The sequence below is a fragment of the Leiobunum rupestre genome, chromosome 9 (genome assembly GCF_980474605.1).
Source record: "Leiobunum rupestre chromosome 9, qqLeiRupe1.1.hap1, whole genome shotgun sequence".
Classification (NCBI taxonomy): Eukaryota; Metazoa; Arthropoda; class Arachnida; order Opiliones; family Sclerosomatidae; genus Leiobunum; species Leiobunum rupestre.
The window spans coordinates 31,152,542-31,179,089 of NC_143392.1; the positions used below are offsets into that span (position 1 = coordinate 31,152,542).

The window sequence follows — 26,548 nt, forward strand, 5'->3', positions numbered from 1 at the left end:
CTCTCGATCTCCCCTTTTCCTTTTGTTATCGCCATCTGGTGGCCGGGCCGTTCATTATATTTCACCGCGAAACAATGTTTATTAATGATCTCTCGTAGGTGCCGCTCGGTTTCGTTTCTTCTTGCTTCGCGGTTTTTGAAATATGGCTAATTGTTTCTTCTAAGATTTATCAAAAAGGTGTATAGCGTGATTTCTCAAGAACGCCGAATTATCTCGCTTCCTTACGCCATCATTTACAAAGTTTGTACAGCTTCAAATCAGAAACGAGAAAATGCTTTTGGAAAATAACGGAAGCTACTCTTCAACAAAAAGTTTTTAACTTTCCTTTTACAAAATAGAGTTGCTTTAGTCCGCGACTCTACTTCAAAGCCTATAATTATGTGCCAAAAGTGTCTCGTAAGTTGGTCGAAATAATTAATTAATACCCAAAATATGAGTGTTTCTAGCGAGATAAATAAGTAACTTTAGAATAAATGAACACACGCCTGTTTATAGATATTTTTGGTAGCCAACGTGAATAGCGTTTAGTCCACGTGTGTATAAAATGTAGTGCCATCTAGGAGCAACAAACACAAGGAGAACGCAGCTAGCCTTTAAACACGGTAACGCAGTGTCGTGTACAAATTTCATTGGACGAACCTTTACGCTGAACGTTTTACGGAATGTGGGAAGGCAATTTCCGAATTTACCCCTACCGACGGCAGCAGGCACTAAAGCGTCTAACGAATGAAAAATGTACACGAGAAAATCCACGACTTTTGACAAGTTGCGTTCTCCTTGTGTGGGGTGTTGTGTTAGTTGCTCCTAGGTGCCATCTACAATTACAAAATGGAACTTCTTACTCCTAAATTTATCTGCTTAACTCCATATTATGGTCCGGGAATCCATACCTCTACTTGGAATGCTTATCGCGGCAGGTTTTCGCCTCGATGTGGCTGACGGTTTTTTTTTGACGTCACTATGTTAACTTAACAAACAACAACGTGAGAGGGGAGCAGAAGGGATTTTTTATCTCGTAGGCGGGGCCAAAGCCGTCAGAGTGCTCTTACCATACGCGATGCGGCAGGATAAGCATTCCAAGTAGAGGTATGGATCCTGTATGGTCCGATTAAATAGCTGCTGGAGTGGTTCGTTTATGAAGGTTTTGATATGGTTCGTACCTAGATAAGTCAGGAATTTACAATTTGGCGAAAAAAGTCTGGGATTTTCTTAGCCAACAAACTTTGCCTTGCAGAGAAAATGAAGTTTCTTCTCTTGCCCGCTCGTGACTGGCACCTTTTCCCGAGAGAGGAGAGATACACTATCAGTATGCTCTTATAAAAAATAATTCATTTTGTGTTATTTAAAAAATATTATTTCACTTTGTACTTTAACCTATGAAAACATGAAATGATAAAAATTAGCAAGAATATTATCAAAAAGGTCAGGGACATTGCAAAAATTAATCAGGGATAACCTGGATAAGTCAGGGATTTGAAATTCGAAAATTTCGTACGAACCCTGTTTGAAAATAAGTTAGTGAGTTTCAATAACCGCCCCGCCATCTATCGGCTTTAAAAATAGCTATTAACGTGGTACGCTGCGGTATGACGTCACATTACCATCCTCGTCGGCTTTTTCGTCTAACTGCGCGTGTGTCAGATATTATTGAAACTCGCTTAATCAGCGAGCAGACGAATAGAGCCGTTCGTTACATTTTTCGCCGCTAGTCTATACAAATATTTAAACATAGCAATATTTCAAATTGAAGAAAAATTTTACCTAGAAATAAATAAAAGTTTTTAACTCGTATATCTACTTATTGAACCAAGAAATGTGGTTGGCGGGTTTTCCAGGTGTTATCTGTCCTTGTTTAATTCCCAAAAGAAGGAATTTATAGAAGGGGATTAAGGCCTGCTTTCCCAAATCTGTATTGATTGGACAAACGTGCAAAGATATTTAAATTTCAAACGTGGTTTTATATGGTGGCAAACAGCAGAAGGTTATATTTAACTTTGTAATTTAAATATGATCTTTGAGTGTTTTTCCAATCAATTTAAGAAAAACGGTTCTCTTTCCGGAGTATTAAATGAATAATAAATTACGTTAAAATACTGGCTCAAACCAACGTTGACAAAATTGATCTTGCAACTAGTGGACAGAATAAAAAAATAATAATTTTTAAAACAATATCGGAAATTAAATTTAACTTTTACAAACAATAACATATCTCTAACAATGTAATTTTGATGATATTTATCGATTTACAAATTGCTTACATGGAAATAAACATTTAGAGTGAAGCCATTGGAAATTCGATTTTAGTGGTTTTATTTAATACCAGATGGCGCTAAGAGAGTAAATGATTGGAAGGTAATATATGCTTACTCATTTATTAAGAAAATAACTTCTAAAATTATTTTAAAGGGAATATAACCTCAAGTCGTTTTTAATTTTTTATGCTTTTTTATGTAAGCAATTTTGACGGGAAGTCACTAAACAGCGCCAAATTTATCTAAAGTCATAGGAGGGAGCGGGAAATGGTCGAAGTTTGGTGTTCCACACCTAAAACCTGAGGTTATATTCCCTTTAATCAATATTTTATCTAAAAACTATAAACGGAAGTTCAACTCAAATAATAAACACGAACAAAATATTTATCGCAATTCGTATCTAATTTACCTTTTCTTTCAAACTGCTAGCGCCATCTAGTAAGATTCCGAGTAATAAAAATTATGCCTCTAATGACGTTACCCGTGACCACTTTCGATCTACCTATTTATAGGGCGTGAAATATGACAATTTGTCGGTCCGTCCATTTCAAAAGTTTACGGTTTCAAGTTCTCGTATCACTTACGATAAAGTGGTTCCGAAATGGAATCTACTTTTGCTTTAATTAACACTTTATTATTTGGTGAAGGAACGTTTTAATCTTTTGCGGCGTTGAAACGCCCACGAAAGCTGTTCAGTTAACTTAAAATTAGGAAGTTCCGTATAAGTTTGGACGGGGAACTCTGACCACACTGGCAATTTAACTGGACGCACCTCTCTGACTACAGTCTAATATTCAACACAGCGTTTGTAGAACGAAAAGTGGAATTAAAAATGTCTATCTATTTTAAAAGTCCTTAAAAGTACGCCGGTGGGGGGCGATATATAGTTTTAGGTGGCTCCCTCTATGAAGTGTTCATTAATTATTAGTCAACTTTTAATGCCGCTGGAAATTTATCTCTAGTTTCGTTATTAAACCAGAGCAGTAACGCGAATAACGCTCTCTGAGGAATAGACACACTTACACGCTTTGTAATGAGAGTTAAAGTTAAGCCAGCCGATACGCTGAATTTCCTAATATCAAAAGTACATTATTTAACGGTTTTTAAAAATTTATTTCATACATCAAAGGGTGATTTTCTTAAACTATTTTGCATTTATAAATACGGCCATTTCCCTATGGCTCGTAATTTTTACATTTGACACTGTTACTTCAAATCTCGTCATGACCTATTACCAAGATTCCTGATTTCTCCTATTTCTACGGATTTCCAGATATTTCCAATATTTCTACGGATTTCCAGATATTTCCAATATTTCTACGGATTTCCAGATATTTCCTATATTTCTACGGATTTCCAGATATTTCCAATATTTCTACGGATTTCCAGATATTTCCAATATTTATTAAGGATTTCCAGATATTTCCAATATTTCTTAAGGATTTCTAGATATTTCCAATATATCTACGGATTTCCAGATATTTCCTATATTTCTACGGATTTCCAGATATTTCCAATATTTCTTAAGGATTTCCAGATATTTCCAATATTTCTTAAGGATTTCCAGATATTTCCTATATTTCTTAAGGATTTCCAGATATTTCCTATATTTCTACGGATTTCCAGATATTTCCAATATTTCTACGGATTTCCATATATTTCCAAAATTCCTACGTATTTCCATATATTTAATATATTTCTACGGATTTCCAGATATTTCCTACATTTCTACGGATTTCCATATATTTCCTATATTTCTAAGGATTTCCATATATTTCCTATATTTCTACGGATTTAGGATATAGGAATGAAACTAGTCAAGTTTTTAAATAAAACTTTTTATTGTACACACAGTGGTCTTTTAATTTGTCGATTTCATATTATAAATGTACAAGCGCCAATAATTATTAATTTTTAATAATAATCCCTTACTGAAATGTAGGTTGATTTCAATTTATAAACTTCAGATTAAAGTAAAAAATAAAGATAAAAATTGTCTAATTTTGGATTTTTAAAGTCAGGGAAAATATCTTAAAATGGCCAGGGAAAACAGGGAATTTGAATCTTAAAATATTGTGGCAACCCTGAATTACATGAAACTCGACCATAATATTTCGAACGATTACGTGGCCCTTTAAGGACCTATAGATGCGCACTTCTATCTTAAGAAACATCTTATAAACCTCTGATAATACTACCAAGTTAGGTCGAATGAACCGTGGTCAATAGCGTATCGTGGATAGCTAGACGTTCATAACGGCGGCTGCTTAACCTCTATATTCGCCTTCTGGTGGTCGGGCTATCTAATAAGTTATTAGAAGTGATAGCGGGAGGCGCGTGTACGTCGAAACGGCATTGATTTCTTAGCGTTTAAATATTCATTTTCAAGACAGCATCTGCAGCGAAGGTCTTCTCCGCAACGCGCACCCCTATGTGTAGTCTTCCTTGCCTGAATATTATCAAAGTCGCGTTAACTCCGCTTCTTTTGTAATACTTTCATCCTCCTGCGAGATCCCGCTAAATTAATGATATTACTTCGCTTCTCTTTCAACGATGCGCCGTGTTCCTAACGTACCGATTCACACAAACTACGTGTCTTTAAATAGTTGATTTCTGTAGCCAGCTAACAAATATTTGGGGACAGTTGGTATACAAAAATAAGTGCGAGCGCAATGATTTAATTTTGATCTACCTGGAGAGTGAAAAATTTCAACTGTAATCGCTCGAATCATTGTGTAATCAAAATAGCTCTCTAATCGCTGTACTCGTTTTCCTCGTTCGTGAATCCTAAGCGCTGTGAACCTTCCGTAATCTTTTATTGATTCTCAGTCGCGGAAATCGATCCTTAGTCGTCGAAATCGATCCTTAGTCGTCGAAATCGATCCTTAGTCGTCGAAATCGATCCTTAGCCGCCGAAATCGATCCTTAGCCGCCGAAATCGATCCTTAGTCGCCGTGATTGATCCTTAGTCGCCGTGATTGATCCTTAGTCGCCGTGATTGATCCTTAGTCGCCGTGATTGATCCTTAGTCGCCGTGATTGATCCTTAGTCGCCGTGATTGATCCTTAGTCGCCGTGATTGATCCTTAGTCGCCGTGATTGATCCTTAGTCGCCGTGATTGATCCTTAGTCGCCGTGATTGATCCTTAGTCGCCGTGATTGATCCTTAGTCGCCGTGATTGATCCTTAGTCGCCGTGATTGATCCTTAGTCGCCGTGATTGATCCTTAGTCGCCGTGATTGATCCTTAGTCGCCGTGATTGATCCTTAGTCGCCGTGATTGATCCTTAGTCGCCGTGATTGATCCTTAGTCGCCGTGATTGATCCTTAGTCGCCGTGATTGATCCTTAGTCGCCGAAATCGATCCTTAGTCGCCGAAATCGATCCTTAATCTAGAACTAAACCTATCCTAACCTAACTAAACCTATCCTAACCTTTTTAACCTTAACCTAGAACTAAACCTATCCTATCCTAACTTATAATAAAACCTAGAACTAAACCTATCCTATCCTAACTTATCCTTAACCTAGAACTAAACTTATCCTATCCTAACTAATAATTAACCTAGAACTAAACTTATCCTATCCTAACTAATAATTAACCTAGAACTAAACTTATCCTTAACCTAGAACTAAATCCATCTTAACGTAGAACTAAACCTATCTTAACCTAACTTATCCTTAACCTAGAACTAAACCTATCTTAACCTAGAACTAAACCTATCTTAACCTAGAACTAAACCTATCTTAACCTAGAACTAAACCTATCTTAACCTAGAACTAAACCTATCTTAACCTAGAACTAAACCTATCTTAACCTAGAACTAAACCTATCTTAACCTAACTTATCCTTAACCTAGAACAATCTTATCTTAACCTAGAACTAAACCTATCCTATCCTAACTTATCCTTAACCTAGAACTAAACTTATCCTATCCTAACTAATAAATAACCTAGAACTAAACTTATCCTATCCTAACTAATAATTAACCTAGAACTAAACTTATCCTTAACCTAGAACTAAATCCATCTTAACGTAGAACTAAACCTATCTTAACCTAACTTATCCTTAACCTAGAACTAAACCTATCTTAACCTAGAACTAAACCTATCTTAACCTAGAACTAAACCTATCTTAACCTAGAACTAAACCTATCTTAGCCTAGAACTAAACCTATCTTAGCCTAGAACTAAACCTATCTTAGCCTAGAACTAAACCTATCTTAACCCAACTTATCCTTAACCTAGAACAATCTTATCTTAACCTAGAACTAAACCTATCTTAGCCTAGAACTAAACCTATCTTAGCCTAGAACTAAACCTATCTTAGCCTAGAACTAAACCTATCTTAGCCTAGAACTAAACCTATCTTAACCTAACTTATCCTTAACCTAGAACAATCTTATCTTAACCTAGAACTAAACCTATCTTAACCTAACTTATCCTTAACCTAGAACTAAACCTATCTTAACCTAACTTAACCTTCAATCTAGAACTAAACCTAACCTAACTTAACCTTAATCTAGAACTAAACCTATCTTAACCTAATTAAACCTATCCTAACCTTTTTTAACCTTAACCTAGAACTAAACCTATCCTAACCTAACCTTAACCTAAAATTAAACCTTTCCTTAAACTAATCTTAACATTAACCTAACCTTCACCTACACCTAACCTAAACCTTACCTGCACGAGAAAATAGGGCTAGCCATCACTTTGCGATTTCATAGACCCCGAAAAAGTATTAAGATGAAGCCAATGAAATTGGGAACCGTTGTTATTTGTAGTAGCTTCGTAAATAATTACCCAGCAACCCTTGCGCTTAGGTACACAACTGCAACGAGCCCCAAAATTATTATGATATCGCCTAATTTAAAAACTGAGAAGCTATTGTTATAATTATAACCATCTTTTAATACTTTTTTTATATTTTTTCGCGTCACGAGTCCGTTGGCAACTTTTGTTTCGGCAAAGGATTTGAAATTGAATTTTGAACGTTTTTTTTAAGGAACTTCGGGTGCTTCGGCAGTGGCTATTGCTCGCACCCGGGTCGCTTTTTTTGGCGGGTGGACTCGCTCTCCTTAATTCGATTTAGATTGTGATTTTTTTCCGGCTGAGACGTTTTTTCGGTCTTTTTTCGTTGCCCCGCTGCAGTCCTATCTCGTTGTTTTAATCTTATTAGCCTTCCGAAACTTATTTTGACGGTTCACGCTCTCCGTTACTGAAATAAGAAATTTCAACCAAAAATATGCCGATGGTATCTTGGCAGATTTTTATTATTAATTTTTCTATTATTTTTTTTGAAGATTTTTACCAGCTCGTGGTAAAGTCACCTTTAGTGATTTTAAAATAAAATTAATCTTTTACGTTCTTATTTGGCGAGTTATATGATATTTTATGTGTTTAACGAAATTTATTTTAATTTAATTAGTGTATGCTTTTCGTTCTCCGTATTTCTAATTAAGTTATGTTTGACATTGTGAAAAGTATACTCGAGATTTCGTTTCATGACAACTGGCAAGAGAAATATGTAGGATCGTTGGGTTTTGTTTTAACAGTCAGGATTATTTTATGGAGAGGTCAGCGTATTATGAATTGAAATCCGCGTAATCCGTACCTGGTGGTGGGGAAAGGAAAGGGACGTTATCACTGCGCCATCTAACCACCACTAGTGGAACTAATTTGTGAATTCAAGAATGCATAGAAGCATGAATATTCAACTGGAATACCCTAGTGGTGCCAATTTATAATATGGCGCGTTATGGTTATGTTTCCTTTTTGAAGTATTTATCTATTTAATTAAATAGATTCATGTATTTTTTTAATATTTTTTATTATTATAAAAATATAACAGAGCAACGTTTAAATTGTTAAAAGCTCACTGGTACTAAATACAATTGCTTTCAAAAGATCGGAGTTTCACGTACTCCTTCATTTATTAGTGTACTTATTCTAGAAATATAACTGTAAACCTTATTTTTAACAAAATAACGCGAACCATAAGTGACAAGTCATTTCGAGGCTATTCTGCTCCCGTAAACTATCTTGCGCTAAAATTACATAATTTCCGAATTCGTTCTTATTGGCTTAAAAAAGTAAATCACTCGGGTGGCGCGGAAATAGGCTCTGCCCTACGTTCTCTCGGAGTATACCGTGGCTAATGATAGAGTTCAAAATTCATGGGTTAAATTGATTCATGATAGAAGTGACTAAGAACTATGTACCAGAACATTTTCTCTCCTTGTATGATGGGGTGGCGGAGTGGTTTGCGCTTTCGCCTCGCAGCAAGAGGAGCCGGGTTCGATCCCAGGTTGTGGCACTGAGTGAAAAATTGGAAAAACTCCTTCCGCGTTGAGTTTGCAAGTTCTCTCCCCACTGGTTTATGAGGTTTTCCCCCGAGTTCTTCGGTTTCCCCTTCCATAAAAACGTGTTCGGGTTAACGTTAATAGTTAGTGTAGGGAGCTGTTGGCTCGCGTGGCATGAAGGGCTTGCCACCACCCTCCTACGCATTGTAACCCGGCCACCTGAACTAATGGCTTTAAAAGTCGCTCGATGACTTAAGCCTCAGGTGGTGCCTTGGGTATTAGCCTAGCTGATTATTATTATTACTATTCATTTGATATTAAAATTTAGTTTGGGATACCAATATAGATCGCGCAAAACAACACAGGCATATTTTTTCCTTTCCTGAAAATGCCTGACGAACGCGTTGCGCAAAAACCCGAGAATACTCTAACCTCTCCGTAAAAAGGTCCTGTAACAGTTGAAGCACAATTAACACGCGTTTGAACTTAAATATATTTGGCTTTCTACCAGCATTTTTCTTGACGTAGTACAAACGTTTTAAATTTCTTTGGATAATTGACATGGTTTTTCTTTAATCTCCCGTAGGACCACGGGAAATTCGACAAGATCCAGAGGATCATATTCGGGAACGGCTTGAAGTTCTGGTTGCACAAGTTGCTTTTCCTGGACAGCATCTCGTACTTGTCGCACGGCAAATTGAGCCTGCCTCTTCATCGATACGTTCTCATCGACATAGACGACATCTTCGTCGGAGAGAAAAGCACCCGCATGAAACCCGTCGATGTTCAGGTAAAACACTCATATTTTTTATTTATTTTGATGGCGCCATCTAGTGAGCGGAATCGCAAGTTTTAGTAACGGCAACGTTCACGAATACAAAATATACTTAAGGAAAATACTGTAACGATATTTTTTATAAACTCTTGTTTTTATGATATTATAAGTAAAACTACATTATAGGGTACTAACACTCCGTAGCTTTGGCTGTAGCCGCCATGTTGGGTGGAATTATTTCATTAAGAAAAAACACGAGTGACGTCGTATGACGTAGAACAGTTAGCTTCCTATAACTGCGAAATAATTCATATATAAATAGAAATTAAATTATTAAATTATAAATTGAAATTATACGCGATATTCAAATATTATTAAATTAACGTATTTATAAAAATAATATAATATTAATTATTAATATAATAAATTGCTCGTGTTCCGTTCAAAAGATGGCGCTCTTGACCTAGAATCAAAATGAAACCTGAAATAAAGCGGGTAGTCCGTAGAGAAATTGCAACGGGTAGGGCTATGGGTTCACGTTTTATTCCAGTAATTATAAAAGTTATGGTAGTAATAAATATCACTTTTAAGAGTTCAATTTTACTTTACTTTGCCGATTTTCATCGACTCATCACATTTGAGTAGGCCTAACACTGTGTCATGTATTTCTGCGCAACAGTCATTCGGTATTAAATTTAAAAAAAATAATAATAATTTGGTATGTTATACTAGTTAACAAAATATACCCGAATTGTTCGAAATTGGTATACAGCTCTGAAAATTAATATACACGTGCCTTGAACTATACTCTCGACTACCTAAATTTTATTTTTCAAAAAAACCGACTGGAAAAACTTTTGTAAGCAAAAAACGTCCTTGTTGCCGAGGCCACGAGTTCTAAGTTGCACGGCATCTCCGCAACTTTAGGAATAAAAAATGGTAAATCGCGTGTAGCTCACGTGGTAAAGGTGGTAAAGTTATGAATTTTTTTATGGTAATACGTGTCACAGTGCTACTCAAAACCTGATATGGAACCACATCGAGATATTTTTTTTACTTGACGTTTTTAACGATTTTTCGTTTTCTCCATAGGGAAAAATGGCATATCAGGTTTTAAGTAGTACTATGACACGTATCACCATAAAAAAATTCATAACCTTTCCACCTTTACCACGCGAGCTACACGCGATTTACCAGTTTTTATTCCTACAGTTGCGGAGATGTCGTGCAACTTAGAACTCGTGGCCTCGGCAACAAGGGCGTTTTTTGCTTACAAAAGTTTTTCCAGTCGGTTTTTTTGAAAAATAAAATTTAGGTTGTCGAGAATATAGTTCAAGGCACGTGTATATTAATTTTCAGAGCTGTATACCAATTTCGAACAATTTATCACCATGCGCTCTCACTATACAGGATATTTCAAAGGGTTATACAAAAATTTAAAGGAGTTGTAGGGGGTGAGTTGAGAAGTATGCCTGTTTTTGTCCCATTTTCCTACGATGAGTTAAAGAGCTTCAAAGTGTGGCCTACTAGCCCCTGGAAGTAGGCTGCAACAAGCGCAAAACCAAGCAAACCCATTGCCACTAGCTGGGATCTAACTTGGTTCCCTTTGCTGCGAGGTGAAAGTGCTAACCACTCCACCACTCTACTTATTTGGTTATATGTTCTTTTAAAACAGGGTTGCCATGTTATTTTAATCGTGGAAGCCAATTTTAATATGAATGACGTGTCGTCTGTCTAAGTAGATACGTCACTGTTTGTCTTCAAATTTGAAATTAAATAATTTTATTTAAATAACCATTAAATTTACCGGCCTCTATCATTGCCACCTGTATTATGAAAAGGCCCCTGTTATTAGAGATGGCCATGAATCTATCCGATTCTTCAAAAAACGCGACTGTACTGGAGAGCGTGGTGCCATCTACGTATGGAAAATTCAAAATAGCCAAATGATAACGTCGTCAGAGAGCCATTGAAGAGTATTATAGTTAGACAACTTATACTCTATTTAGTGGACTTAAACCTAAATTATATATCCCGTGTAAAAATATTGTTTATAACTGCTGTTGATATTGAACAATTTACAAACGATCCAATCAACGCGAGGGGTACCTATAAGTACCGCCTCTTTTTATTTCTACGCTAGCGACATCTATTGATAAAAATAGCTACTTCACGTCGAACCGCCACTTTGCTTTAAGTATAAATAAAAATATTCTTAGTGTTCGATAATATATTTAACCCAACTCTTAATTTAATATTACTTTCGAGGGATCATTTTATCAAGCGGACTATATTCCCGGCGGAAGGCGAAAAATCTCCGCCTTTGCTAGTGGTCTCGGGTAACAATGATTTGGCTCATCCGTGCCTTAAACTGTTTTCTGTTCGTATTAGTCCGAGCCATTGCTTTAAAGAGAAGACCATCGGACGTATTTGAAAGTTCCCTCCCTCCCGCCTGCGCCTGATTATCTTAAGCGTTTGGCTACGGCCATTAAACTACACTCTCTGTTGGATGCCCTGGGCTCAGTGTTACACTTGATGGATTGGCAACAAAATTTTACAGAACGCATTCATCAATTTCTTGCTAGTGCGGCTTTCAAACTTTTGCGCCGAGAATATGTTATCGCTCCGTTGAAGCGTATGAATTCGCGACACCCGTTGTCACTTTTTTTGACATCGTCGCGTTTGCAGACATGTAGGCAAGGTTTTGGAAAGACATTTCTTTATTGATGTTATATCAAGAACGCGTATATTTTAACTGAGAATTTGTAAGCAGCCCCTTGATTCCTGGAAGATAAACCACGCCCCGTTTTTTTCTTCGCATCACTTTTTATCTGTGTATTACATCAATAATTTTTCAATCTTGGCGGCGGTATGATGGCTGAAAAGTTAACGCGTTAATTCTGGAATCGCGAGATTATTAAAACGTCCTTGTAATGAAAACCGAGGGGTGCGTCTTAATCATAGTAAAATGATTACATCAGGGTAATCAAGATTAAAAAATCTAATCACGATTTAAACAAGATTTAATCATTCTAATCATGATCTAATCTTTTTAATCAAGATTGAATCATTTAAACGAGATTTAATCATTCTAATCATTATCTAATCTTTTTAATTAGATTGAATCGTTTTAATTAGATTGAATCGTTTTAATTAGATTGAATCGTTTTAATTAGATTTAATCATTTTAATTAGATTTAATCATTTTAATAACGATTTAATCATTTTAATCACGATTTAATCAATATAATAGGTCGAATCGAGAATTTATCATTAAAATCAAAACTAAAGTACGATTTAATCATACTAATCACGATATAATTTTTTAATCAGGATTTAAACATTTTAAACAGATTTAATTATTTTAATCAAATTTAATCATTTAATCGTGACTAAATCAGATTTAAACATTCTAATCATGATTAAACGTGATTTAATCAACTTAATCGTGATTGAATTTAATCAAAATAATCACGATTAAATCGGATTTAATCTTTTGAGGGGTGCGTCGTTAATCAAGGAAGTGACCTGCCCCTCGATGAAAACACATAGCTGACGTACCTCATTGCCAAGTTATCATGACTCCTAAATGTTTGACAAAACCGAATTCATAGATTCTTTTATTAGAGACCCAAATGAGGGGATGAACTCTTAAACCCCATTGTCTACGCCATTGAATTATATTTTTTTGGGGAGCGGGCATTAGGAGTTTCAAGTAGTTTAAAAGTGGTTTCGTTAATCGGAAAGTGAAGAAGTCGATACTGTATAGTCTTAACCCTCTTGTTCATTTTTGACAAGCTTTCTGGCAATATGGTTAAAGTTCGCTTCCAATTTTGGATACTTATATAGATACCCACATAGCTTAGCGCTAAGAAACTATCAAGACTAAATATGAAAATACTGTTTTCAAAATGTTTACAATATAATATGGGCTAAATACAGTGGCGTAGCGTGGGCCATTGTCGCCCGGGGCGGAATCATAATTCCAAGGAGGATAGGAAGAGAGGCGAAGTAGAAGGGATGAACGCGCCAAAATCATCCTTCTAAAAATGGTCAATTTTGCCGCCCTCCCAATGGTGGCGCCCGGGGCGGTCCGCCCCTCCGCCCCCCCCCTCGCTACGCCACTGGCTAAATAAATAAAAATATTTAAATTTGACTAATCCTAAGCGGGAAAGCCAATTAACTCGGTTTTCCTTTCCATAAAACCTTTTTGAGGTTAACGGTAGTAATTTAGTGTTAGGAGCAGTTGGCTCGCGTGGCATGAAGGGCTTGCTACCACCCTCCTACGCGTAACCCGGCCACGTGAATTAAAGGCATTAAAAGTCGCAAGATAACTTGGGTGGTGCCTGGCATTAGCGTAGTTGGAGTAAAAATGCTTAAAGGAGAACTGTCACCACCCTAAAATTGGTTAAAACCATTTAAATGGATAGAGGTCGTCCGAAAATGGTTATACAAAAAAGTCATGTTAATATTTACAGTATTTGATTTATTATAAGCAACCAAATTTCGTGTATAATTGCGCTCCTGTCTTTTCGCTGGTTTTTTGGGGGTCGGAAATTGCGCTCCTGTCTTTTCGCTGTTTTTTTTTGAGGGTCGGAAATTGTGCTCCGGTCTTTTCGCTCTTTTTTTGAGGGTCGGAAATTGCGCTCCTGTCTTTTCGCTCTTTTTTTGAGCGTCGGAAATGGCGCTCCTGTATTTTCGCTCTGTTTTTGAGCGTCTCAAACTGCGCTCCTGTATTTTCACTCTATGATCGTCGGAAACTGCGCTCCTGAATTTTGGCTCTTTTTTGAGGGTCGGAAATTGCGCTCCGGTCTTTTCGCTCTGTTTTTGAGCGTCGGAAATGGCGCCCCTGTATATTCGCTCATTTTGAGCGTCGTAAATGGCGCTCCTGTATTTTCGCTCTTTTTATGAGCGTCGTAAATGGCGCTCCTGTATTTTCGCTCTGTTTTTGAGCGTCGGAAATGGCGCTCCTGTATTTTCGCTCTGTTTTTGAGCGTCGGAAATGGCGCTCCTGTATTTTCGCTTTGTTTTTGAGCGTCTGAAAGGGCGCTCCTGTCTTTTAGCTCTTCTTTGAGCGTTGGAATCTGAGCTTCTGCCATTCCGCTCTTTTTTTGAGGGTCGGAAATTGCGCTCCGGTCTTTTCGCTCTGTTTTTGAGCGTCGGAAATGGCGCCCCTGTATATTCGCTCATTTTGAGCGTCGTAAATGGCGCTCCTGTATTTTCGCTCTTTTTATGAGCGTCGTAAATGGCGCTCCTGTATTTTCGCTCTGTTTTTGAGCGTCGGAAATGGCGCTCCTGTATTTTCGCTCTGTTTTTGAGCGTCGGAAATGGCGCTCCTGTATTTTCGCTCTTTTTTTGAGCGTTGGAAATGGCGCTCCTGTATTTTCGCTCTGTTTTTGAGCGTCGGAAATGGCGCTCCTGTATTTTTGCTCTTTTTTGAGCGTCGGAAATGGCGCTCCTGTATTTTCACTCTGCTTGTGAGCTTCGGAAACTGCGCTCCTGTATTTTCGCTTTGTTTTTGAGCGTCTGAAAGGGCGCTCCTGTCTTTTAGCTCTTCTTTGAGCGTTGGAATCTGAGCTTCTGCCATTCCGCTCTTTTTTTGAGCGTCGGAAATTGCGCTCCTCTCGTTTTAAAAATAAATGTTACCGATCATTTTCGCTCAAAATGAGAGGAGCGCGCATATCCCTCCTTTCTTAAAATGGACAATTTCCCGATCAATTTCTCCCAAAATGACCAAAACCTCTGAATTGCAGCAACCGAATAGGCTCGCCTTTAACCGTTTCGACAGTTTCCTCATAACTTCCACCGTACAAATTTCGCGATACTCTTAAAGCCTCCACTTCATACTCTATAGATATAAATAACCCGACCAAAAAACTCGAAGATATTTTGTAGCTAAGTGTGTTTTTACGCAAAAGTCTCCAGAGTTTTACAACCAAAACTTCTTTTTTATACCATTCTTTTTTTACTTTCCGCGTGATTTCTCGCTCTTCAGGATTGAAAAGTTTATGACGCCATTTTATGACGATCCCGCGCTGTCAGTTAATGGCCGGCGTGGATTTGCGCTTTTTACGACAAAGCAACCACGATCTTTTGATATAGTGTTGATAGTAAAAAGCTACTCTCCATTCTCGGGCTCGACAGGCTTAACGCTCTCTCTCTCTCTCTCGTCTTTTCAAAATTGAGAAATATTTTTCAAAAGTTTTAATGTCCGATGTCTCTTCTCTCAAAGGACGACGCTGATGGCCCAATAAAATATTGCCATGTCTAGCTCCGCTTTTTATTCATACTCTTTCACCAAAAATATAAACTAGTTTTTGTTGCTTTTGTATAGATAATACAGTATGTTATCAGATGTATATAACAGAGTTCATACATTTGATTGTCGGTGGAGAAGTCAGGGAAATATCTAGGAATTTATTTTTGTAAAAATCAGATAAATTTATGAGGGTTCCGAAAGTTTGCGCTAATGAAAACAAATTTACATCAATAAGTTTTCTTATGAAAGAATCGACTTTATTTCTTCTTTTATATGATAATATTGAACCAATTCAACTTAAATGACAATCATGAAATCAGCTACTCTGAAAATCTTCTTTCCACAAAAACTTCCTGGGGTTTAAGGTAATAGGGAGTGTAGGGAGCTGTTGGCTCGATTTGTAGGGATTACAGCGCTTTCCTAAACAGCATTTGTTTAATCAGCATTTTCCAAAACACCGTTTTTCAAATCAGCGTTTTGTCAAAATAGCGCTTTGTCATAACAGCGTCTCTTTATACAGCGTTTCCCAAAACAACAAATTGTTCACATGGCGCTTTGTCAAAGCGGCGGTTCCCAAAACAGTATTTTGTCGAAACAGCGTTTAAGAAAACGGCGCTGCTTTCTATAGCACTAATAATTTAGGCCTATTTTAATACATATTTTTCTGGAATTTCGGCAAATTTCATTACCTAATGGTTTCTGCCGATAGTTAGTATTGTAAACTTACCTAACCTAACCTAACCTAACCTAACCTAACTTAACCTAACCTAACCCCTGAAGTTCATATGTATGTTATACATTTTCCATCGTTAATTCATATAAATTTTAAGAAACCGCGGTCTTGACCAAAATCGCTAATTTGAGAAACGCTATATTCAGAAACGCTGTTTATGGAAAAAGCTGTTTTGACCAACCGCTCTACTGAGAAACGCTTAACCAAAAAACGCTGACTAAACAAAACGCTCTTTCGACAAATCGCGGTATTGAGAAACGCTATTTCAACAACCGCTGTTTTAACAAAGCGCCGTTGCAACAAAATGCTGTTTTGAAAAACGCGCTTTTGAAAACGCTATTTTAGTCAAGCGCTCTACATACCGTTGGCTCGCGTGGCATGAAGGGCTTGCCACCACCCTCCTACGCATTGTAACCCGGCCACCTGTTTAAAGGCATTAAAAGTCGCTAGATGACTTGGGTGGATTAGCCTAGCTGATTATTATTATTGTCTTAGTTTAATTTTATCTTGCACCTGGAAATATCCTTGGAAAAACGTGGATTGATCAGGGAAACCGGATTGCCAATAGCTGTATGAACCCAGTATAAGATACCACTTAAGATGGAAGTATCCACTCAGGTTTTAAATTTTGTAAATAGGTCCTTGCAATTGACGGCTTTTAAAATTCATTTTGCGCGTGAAAATACCTCTACATGTTATGGTCAAAAAAGCACGCAAAGAAGGCTGTGTGCCCAAGACATGTACCTGTAGTGTCGCGCGCTAAAACGTCATTTCAAAATCCGTCAATAGACGCATAAATAAAACCTGTTCAGCGATTTGCCTAGAAGTAGTTATACAGAAAGCCAGGACATACTAGTAAAAGCGTTACATTTTAAAGCGCGTGCTTCTTAATATTTCGTTCGTTCAATTTCGCAAGCGCCTCCCGAAAGAAAAAATGCGCGCGCGCGCTATCATCTTAAGCCGTACAAATAAAACTAACACGTGACTATTTTATTCAGAGACTCGCGCATGCGCGTAGGGTAGGAAAGAAAAAGAGTGCGGCTTTTATTGAAGCGCCTTTTAGAATATGGGCGAAATTGAGGAAACATACAATAATTATTGATTCCAAATTAATTTTTTTTGTAATACTCAGTCTAACGATATTAAATGGATTCTTTTTGCTGGTTCCGAGATTTCGAAACAGGGTAAGAATAGTAAGGCTATGACGTCATTTTACTCCGATTCTGTGGTGGCGAAATAGTTCGAGTTGGAGTAAAAAGTTTACTCGAAATGGCTGCCGGTGATGATTTTAGTAGATAATTCCGGATAAGCAGACGATTTGGAAATTTGGTCAGGGAAAACCTGGAAATGTCAGGGAATTTAATTCTGGAAATTTTGTACGAAACCTGGTGGGGGGCGTGGTTTTTCTTCCGGGAATCATTAGAAGACAATCTGGGTACTGGCCACATTCTCTTTTAATTCGGAAAACAGACGTAGATGTCGCCACAACAAATTTACATATAGACGGTTACATCTCGAAGCATTTGATACACCGTGTAGTATAATTTTTTTTTGCTCCGTATTGAAAATTGGATGTTCTGGAAGTAGGCCTTAAAATGAACGACAATAACCAAAAATAAAGCGGACAAAAGGTATTAAACTAGAAAGCTCTGATAGTAATTTTTTATTTTTGTTGGGTGCGAATTTTTGTAAAGAATGTACGGCGCGTAAACTTCGAAAGTATAAGCTATCCATCATGTGTCTTTTCCTCGCTTTTCCCCCTGATAGATGGGGTTACACTACGGAGACGGTAAGTTTAGTCGAAAAATGCCTTTGCATAATTCTAATAAATCATTTTTTAGGGAAAGAGAAAGTTGGTCAAAAGCTCTTTCCATTTTTTTGCGGGGCAACGCATTTATATTCTCTCGCTATTTTGATATTTCATATATCATTCACACACACTCGTTTTTTTTCGTCAGTTAAAAATAACGGTAAAACCATTGTGACGCGTTATTCGAAGAGAATGCTAAACTTGGCTGGAATTGGAATGCGTAATTCGTGGGTTGCCTGTTTTGGGTCAAAACATGCAGCTATTTGGGGAATTATAATTTTAATAATATTATTATTAACAAGATGTCGCGGACATGTAAGTACACACAATCCCCCGATGCAGTGCCGAATTTAGGCTACCGTAGGCCATAAAAGATCGTTCGTAGGCCCTAATAGTTTTGTAGGTCCTAGGCACTGTGCCTAAAGTGCCTAATCGGGGTTCGTACACGACGTGGAAAACCTGGAAAAGTCAGCTAATTGGAAAATGTTTCCATAAGGTCAGGGAAAAGTCAAAGAATTTGAAAATGATTTCAAAGGGTCAGGGAAAAGTCAAAGAATTTGAAAATGATTACAAAAGGTCAGGAAAAAGTCAAAGAATCGGAAAATGATTTCAAAGGGTCAGGGAAAAGTCAAAGAATTTGGAAATGATTTCAAAGGGTCAGGGAAAAGTCAAAGAATCGGAAAATGATTTCAAAGGGTCAGGGAAAAGTCAAAGAATCGGAAAATGATTTCAAAGGGTCAGGGAAAAGTCAAAGAATTTGGAAATGATTTCAAAATTAACGTCAGGGAAAAGTCAAAGAATTTGGAAATGATTCCAATATTAACGTCAGGGAAAAGTCAAGGAATTTGAAGTTGGTCCGAAAAAGTAAGGGAATTGTAAGAGAAATTTAAAATGACCCCAAAAAAAATAAGTCAAATAAATTTTTGAAATATGTATTAAAAATACATAATAATTATTTTTAAGATTTTACCTCAAACCTTTCGAAAATGGTCAGGGAAAATTTGGCAAATTGGTCAGGGAATTAAATTTCGCAAATTTTGTACGAACCCTGCTAATGGTAACGCGAAGTGCTGTACGTGTATAGGGTAAACAGTCTGCTAGCGATATAGCGTGCAGTAAGAGAAAAACCAACTGCATAGGAAATTAGCATGACCTAAATATTCTTAAATAGAATGTCCGATACGTCCGTATTCGTTGGGCTATAAAATATCGATTAAAAGGCGTATTGCAGCCAGATCTAAGGGCCGTTTTCGCCCGTCATCATTCAACAACAAATTGAGTTGTTGGTAAGGTCGTGTCCCAAACTTATCCTCCCTATCCGCACTTTGTGACCTGACACTACGGCCGAAGCCCGCACGTAGAGGGTGGTCTAGCCTTCGGGTTTATTTGTAGTATACACAGTCGATTAAGACGTTTTCCTATATCTCTAGAGGTTACGATAACCTTATAACATTTACCCCTTTCGAGCCCTAGCTCTTAGTATCCGGTAAGCGACGTCGCTATTATTACTTTATAAAAGGTGGATATTACGCTAAAAGCTTTTGAAATTTTCCGTCCGCTTTTTTAAAAGGTTTTTCGATTTTTTTCCTTTTTTTGCTTTATTTTTTATTGATTTTTTTAATTTTTCTTTCGCGACGTTAATAGGTTTTTTTCATTTATGGGACGTCTTTTGCTTAGGCCGTTCGGGAGAAAAAAACTAACATAACGTTTTTATGATTTCTCTTACGAAATGTTTATTATTATGGCTAATATTTTAAGTTAGTTTTATCTTTTGAAGTGGTTGTTTTGAAGAGTTTTACAAACTGTACCTTTACTCCAAAAATATAAAACGGATTGCAAGCGTGGTGTTAGATTAGTTTTCGTTTCTTTTCCCTAAGTAGTCGTGTGGCTTTGAAAAAAAAACTAAATATTTCTTTTATATTTATATTGAATATGTAAATTCTTAAAACAACCTTCTCAAAAACTTTTTTTAAAGAGCGTTTTCATAGTTTCATTTTCCAACATGACTACTGTACAGGGAAATTTGAAAAATTTAAGGGGTTTTCCATAAAGATTACTTTGCAGGTTATATTCCCTTTAAGGGGGAAGAATACCGTAAAAGCCTCTTTTTCGTTCAAGCTGAACGTTTCTATTTTAACAATTACACAATTGAATTATTTTTCTTATTAGGCTGAACCTTCCCCTAGTGCTTAAAATAATTTTGATAATTCTAATATTAATAGTTAACGAGATATAAGGTCCTAACTAAATTGTAGTTTGGGAGCTTACCCAACTTGTTTAGTCACTAAACAAGAGGCTGTTCTGCACTTAAATATTAATTTTATAAGTTAAATTACAAAATTAAAGGAGTTTAGCTTGAAATAGCGCGAAAGTAGACAATGGCCACTGTAGTCTTCCCTCTTAACCTAGCCCATATTTGACTTGATTAATTACCTAAATGGAACAGTATTACACCGTATTACTCAAAAGTACAGGACCTGGACCATTAAAGTATTTCGGATTACTATGTTATCGATTATTGTGCTGAAAAAAACATTACAAGGAGTCCGCGAAACTCCGCGACAGATGGCGTCACTGTTTCAAATTGAATTTCGAATGACAGTCTTTACAGGTAAATCTACCCCTCCTAAACATGCAGAATAACCCCTACAAGTTTCCCCTCCACATTCAGAGGGGTAGCTTAACCTGTTCAGACTGTAATTCGAAATTCAATTTGAAACAGTGACGCCATCTGTCGGGGACTCCTTGTAATGTTTTTTCCTGAACAATAATCGAGAACAAACAACTTTTTTGACATTTATGATGAATTCAACATTTATATAATTAATTTCATCTTATATATAAACTAAACATAATTAATTCGGAATGAAATTTAACCTTTCCGTATCTAATTATATATTTATTCGACTAAAAGAAAATATTCTTACGGTCGATACTAGATGGCGCGAGACAATCGGTAATAGATCACCCTACCCTCGTACGTAAACCTTATTATGTTCTTGACATTGAAAATAATTTTATCTTCAAGAATTAACTGATCGCTGCTTTTAATTACGCAAACAAAATTTTTTATTTAAATATTTCGTGAATAGTCCTAATTTCCTATTTGAGATGATTAAATATTATGTCAGAACGCGGAGCAAACTTAAGAAACTATTTTTATTTCTTTGGTTTGTGTGCGCAATTCCGAATTAAAGGCGCGATTAATTGAGTAATAAGAAAATATTATTTATTCAGTCAATATCCTTTTTAAGGACCTCTTAATGGTAAACTTGAAGCTCGCGCGAGGTTGAAAGAAAATAAAATGGAGGATTTTTATTTGCTTCGAAGAAACCTAATTTAAATTATTTTCCGCTGTTTCAATATTCTTTCAAACTGAGTTCATTCGGATAAGCTGAAAGCATTTCAAAGAATCTCCACGTTTAATCAGCTTTTTTCGTTTTAACGTGGCCCTTGCCTTGGATTTCACTGCCAACTAACTTGGTTCTCATTTCTGTGTAAAGAACAAAGCGAAAATGGGTTTTTTAAGAGAGGTTAAGCGTCCGACGTTTGGTCATTTTAACTTGGCTGCGTTCCGAAAGTAACTTCAATAAGGTTTTGCTTAACCTCTCTAACCATTTTAGTTTCCCTGTCGTTATCGCTTTGGGAATAAGTCGGAAATACGCGAAAACGGCTGGTTTAATTTAAAACAAGCTGGGCGAGCAAAAGGTTTCGTACGGGGCTTTATTAGCTTTACCAGTGTTAATTAGTTAATTATTGTTATTAAAAACTAATTATTTCGATTCACAAATTGCTTAATAGAAACAAACAAGCCTTTAGAGATTAGATTTTAATGCTTCAATTTACGTTTATTCCCATTCGACCGAATCCCATTCGACCGAAAGAATTTTAAAATGTAGCCCAATTGGCGGGGTGATTTATTTTATTTATAAGGTATGTACTATCGAAGATCCATGTTTAGGTTAGGTTAGGTTAGAGTTGGTTAAGTTTACTATTTCAGTTTTGGTTCAGTTACTTTTCTTGACTAGGTGAAGATAAAAATATAATTCATGCTCATTCCAAAAGCCAATTTATAAAGCAGCGTCCGGTCGAATGGGACACATAAAAGCGTTCGGTCGAATGGGACACATAAAAACCGCACGTTTCGGCGGAATTCGGTCGAATGGGACACCTCAAAAACCGCCTTCGGTCGAATGGGATTTCGGTCGAATGGGACTAAAGCTCAATTTATTCTAAATACTGATTTATTATAAAAAGATTTAATTATATAATTATAATTATATTATACTTTGGAACATATATTTTTCGAATTAAATGTGTTTTGATATCTACTATGGTCTACCCTATCTTTCAAACGCAAAAAGTCGATATTTGGGAAAGCTTGACAATTTGCTTTTACCAGAAGTAAATTATCAAATATTTGCATTGAACTTGTCAAATATTTCCATTGAACTTGTCAAATATTTCCATTGAACTTGTCAAATATTTGCATTGAACTTGTCAAATATTTGCATTGAACTTGTCAAATATTTCCATTGAACTTGTCAAATATTTCCATTGAACTTGTCAAATATTTCCATTGAACTTGTCAAATATTTCCATTGAACTTGTCAAATATTTCCATTGAACTTGTCAAATATTTCCATTGAACTTGTCAAATATTTGCATTGAACTTGTCAAATATTTGCATTGAACTTGTCAAATATTTGCATTGAACTTGTCAAATATTTCCATTGAACGTGTCAAATATTTCCATTGAACTTGTCAAATATTTCCATTGAACGTGTCAAATATTTCCATTGAACTTGTCAAATATTTGCATTGAACTTGTCAAATATTGGCATTGAACTTGTCAAATATTGGCATTGAACTTGTCAAATATTGGCATGGAAACTGTCAAATATTTGCATGGAAATTGTCAAATTTTTGCATTGAACTTGTCAAATATAATAATAATAAACCCCAGGCACCACCTTAGGCCCAAGTCATCTAGCGACTTCTAATACCTTTAAACAGGTGAACGGTTTGTCGAGTTCTTCACTTTTGAAGACACACTCAGACTGTCTAACTTAAGACAAACAGCAGTCTATAATTGGAAGTTGATAGGAAAATGTCAACCCTCGGATCTTGAGATTGCATGGCCCCGTCCTCGCCCAGAACGGTTTTGTCCCGGCTCAATATTCTCCCCATCATGAAAAATTACTTTTCTCACTCTCCTTCAAGACATTGGTAGAAAGAAATAGCCTTTCAATACTCACCAGCTTTCTTTTCCTTTGAGACATTTTTCTTCGGTTTCTTCTGAACGTGTATATTGGGGATATTTCGCGCATGTCCGCTCATAAATTATTAAATTTCTTGGGCTATAAACTTTTCATCAGGCTACGCGGTTTTCAATCTTGGCCGTGCCAAAAAAATATATTATTCGTAGTAAGGAAAAAAAGAAAACAATACGAAATATTTCATAAACTATATAATTCAAAAAACAATAAAAATAGTTTTACAATTTTTCCAAAATGGTTTTTATCAAAATTTTAGGTATTAACTAACTGTAAGTACTCTAAATTTTAAAAATTTCTTAATCTTTTCTTTGAACATGTTTATTTAAACTTCAATGAATAAGGCTCTTTCATATTTTTAAATCATAGAACTTACAAGGAGCACGTACCGAGGTGTTTATGGCCGATTTAGTTCAAAGTCGGCCGTAATGTAGACCTATATGAAATTTCCCAAAAGGAGACGTTGCACTACCCATTCGATTTGCCATGGCAACCGAAAATGTTTTTGACCACTTACAACCAAAATAAGATTTTTCCCTTATTTTACCCAAAATTTGTTACAAATTTACCTTAAAAATGTTTCAATTTACCCAAACTTGATGAAATTTACCTAAATGTGGTCCAAATTACACATTTCGTGATTTTAAAAAATTTTCAAAATTTTCGTAGCTAGGACCCTGTGAAACCGAGAAAATCCCATGCTTTTTTAAATGGAGATTTTATTGTTTTAAGTGATCAAAAAAATTTTTGGTTGCTATAGCAAAACGAATGGGTAGTGCAACGTCTCCTTTTGGGAAATTTCATATCTCATATAGGTCTACATTACGCCCGACTTTGAACAAAATCGGCAATAAACACCTCGGGTACTCTCCTTGTTAGAGTGGGATATTGTTCGCGGTATTACCATGTTTTCTAGAGGCCTTGCTTTTACCGTTTGACATTGGAAATTCATATTTGGCCAATCATTTGAGTGGAAAACGGGGTGTTTTGGTAGGGGTCCGGAATTATTGTTCCACCGGAGCCCGGGCCCGCTATCGACAGGATTGTTCTTAATTTTTTACAGTTTAAATTGAAAAAAAACGAGCCTTTTTCGTAGGGGCCCCGAATAATTGTTTTACTGGGACCCGGGCCCGACACCACAGGCATGGCTTTTACCGTTTAAAAGTGGAAATTCATATAAGTTTGAGTGGAAACGGGCTTTTCGTAGGGGCCCGGAATTATTCACAGGGGCCCCGAATCATTGTTTTTCTGGGGCCCGGGCCCCGCATCAAAGCCATTTATTTTACCTTTTTAAAGTGGAAATTCATTTCCTCAAATCTCCAAAGTTTGGGTGGAAACGGGCTTTTCGTAGGGGCCCGGAATTATTTATTTCCTAGGGCCCGGGCCCGATATCGCTAGCGTTGCTTTACCGTTTTACAAGGGAATTTCCTATTTTCCAATCCCCGAAATTGGTGTGCAAAATATTATTTTCCTGAAAAGGTGTTTTTTTTTTATTTTGGCAGGCGTTATTGGACGCCCAGGAGCGACTCCGCCAGTATGTGCCCGGTTTCCGCTTCAATTTGGGTTTTTCCGGGAAATTCTTTCACCGTGGAAACGTTGAAGAGAACCTCGGAGACGATATGATCCTTCGTAAGTATCCATTTCCTCGTTTCTCTATTGCCTTAATCGGACATTCCAGACGTACGAGTACTTAGGCTTAGAGAACCTGGTGCAAATGCCCGACAGACTCGACGTGTTCTCAGACGTCTTTTATAAGTTCTTAACGTCTCTATTGGTTAGTAATCCTATAAGTAGACGTGTTAGCGAGTATACCACGATGGGGACTGTTATTCTATTGTCTCCTGTTCAGTGATGGGCATTTTTCAAAACTTTGTGATAACTCTCACTCCACCTCATTCCCGTTTCTAAAATTTTAAACTCAAACTCATCTCCTCTAACCACCGTAAACTAACTTTTATCTCATCTCCTCTCATCGAATTTGGCTAATTAATCTAACCTCGCGCACACTCCCGCTAGTTTTGTTGAAAAATCTGATCTCATCTCACACTCTTTTCCGTTTATGGAAGTCATAAAATATCTCCTTTCAATCTCCTCTCTCTGAAATGCAAACTTTGTGAAACTCCTCTCAGGCTCCTCTCCTTTTGAAGTTTTGCGCATCTCACCTCCTCTCAGATTCTCAAACTGTTCTCATAGGGGTAGAAAAACGACCATCACTGGCCGATGGCCACATTAGATTTACTGTATTTAACTCCTTTATAGCCTTCTAACGTCAGAATATTGTGTTATTGTATGTTTGGGTTTTGTTATTGGCCAAAGTAACATAATTATTTCCAAGAAGGTCATGTTTTTATATTTCCTTTGTTTTGGTTTTCTTACATGTAAACTCAAACTCACCTCCTCTCACCACCGCAAACCAACTTTTTAGCTGATCTCCTCTCATAGCATTTCACTAATAAAATTAAACTCGCTCACACTCCAAATACATTCTTTGAAAAATCTTATTTCCACTCACTCTCCTCTCACTTAAATTAATAGCTTGGAAACTCATCTCACGCTCCTCTCCATTGGAAGCTTAGAGCATCTCACCTCCTCTCAATTGCTCTCACTTATCTCACGGTGAGAGGAGAGTGCCCATCACTGCTCCTGTTAGCCCTCTTTACCTTACGGCTTGAGCACTGCCATATTTAATTGCGTACGTAAGTTTATAAAAAATTTACGTAAGTGTACCAGTCAGGGTTGGACTAGTCACGGCATTTGACTACTAAAATGCTCTGCTAAAATTAATCGAAATCTGGGGGCCCACGAGTCAATTTGACTTGTGAAAAATTGACCTAAATGTTCATAAATAACGGCTAATATGGCGTTATCATCAATTCATCATTCATCAATTCCATTTTATTTAAAAATAAATCACATCATGTGACTCAAGTGTTAATAAACTCCTATTTTAATTCTGACGGGTAAAGCAAAATGTTGGCTGTCCTTGTTTTTATACCCACATTTTTCCCCCCACTATTCAGTGACTACTAAAATAAATTAAGATACGAGGCTCATTAGTCAGGCTGACTACTAAAAAAAAACATCCGTGTGGTACAAGTGTCTTGGAGCCTGCTGTTAGCATTGCGATATTTAACGGCATAA

General features: G+C 36.8%; 1 protein-coding gene across 2 annotated transcripts in view; it reads left to right on the top strand.

Annotated features, from left to right (window-relative positions):
* The window catches only part of sfl (N-deacetylase and N-sulfotransferase sfl), a 259,871-nt gene that overhangs the window by 217,647 nt on the left and 15,676 nt on the right, over positions 1-26,548 (top strand). For both annotated transcript variants that reach the window (XM_090159288.1, XM_090159289.1), the window contains 2 exons: positions 9,141-9,344; positions 24,910-25,036. In XM_090159288.1, coding sequence (XP_090015414.1) covers positions 9,141-9,344; positions 24,910-25,036 — 331 coding nt within the window. The remainder of the gene's footprint in view (positions 1-9,140; positions 9,345-24,909; positions 25,037-26,548) is intronic.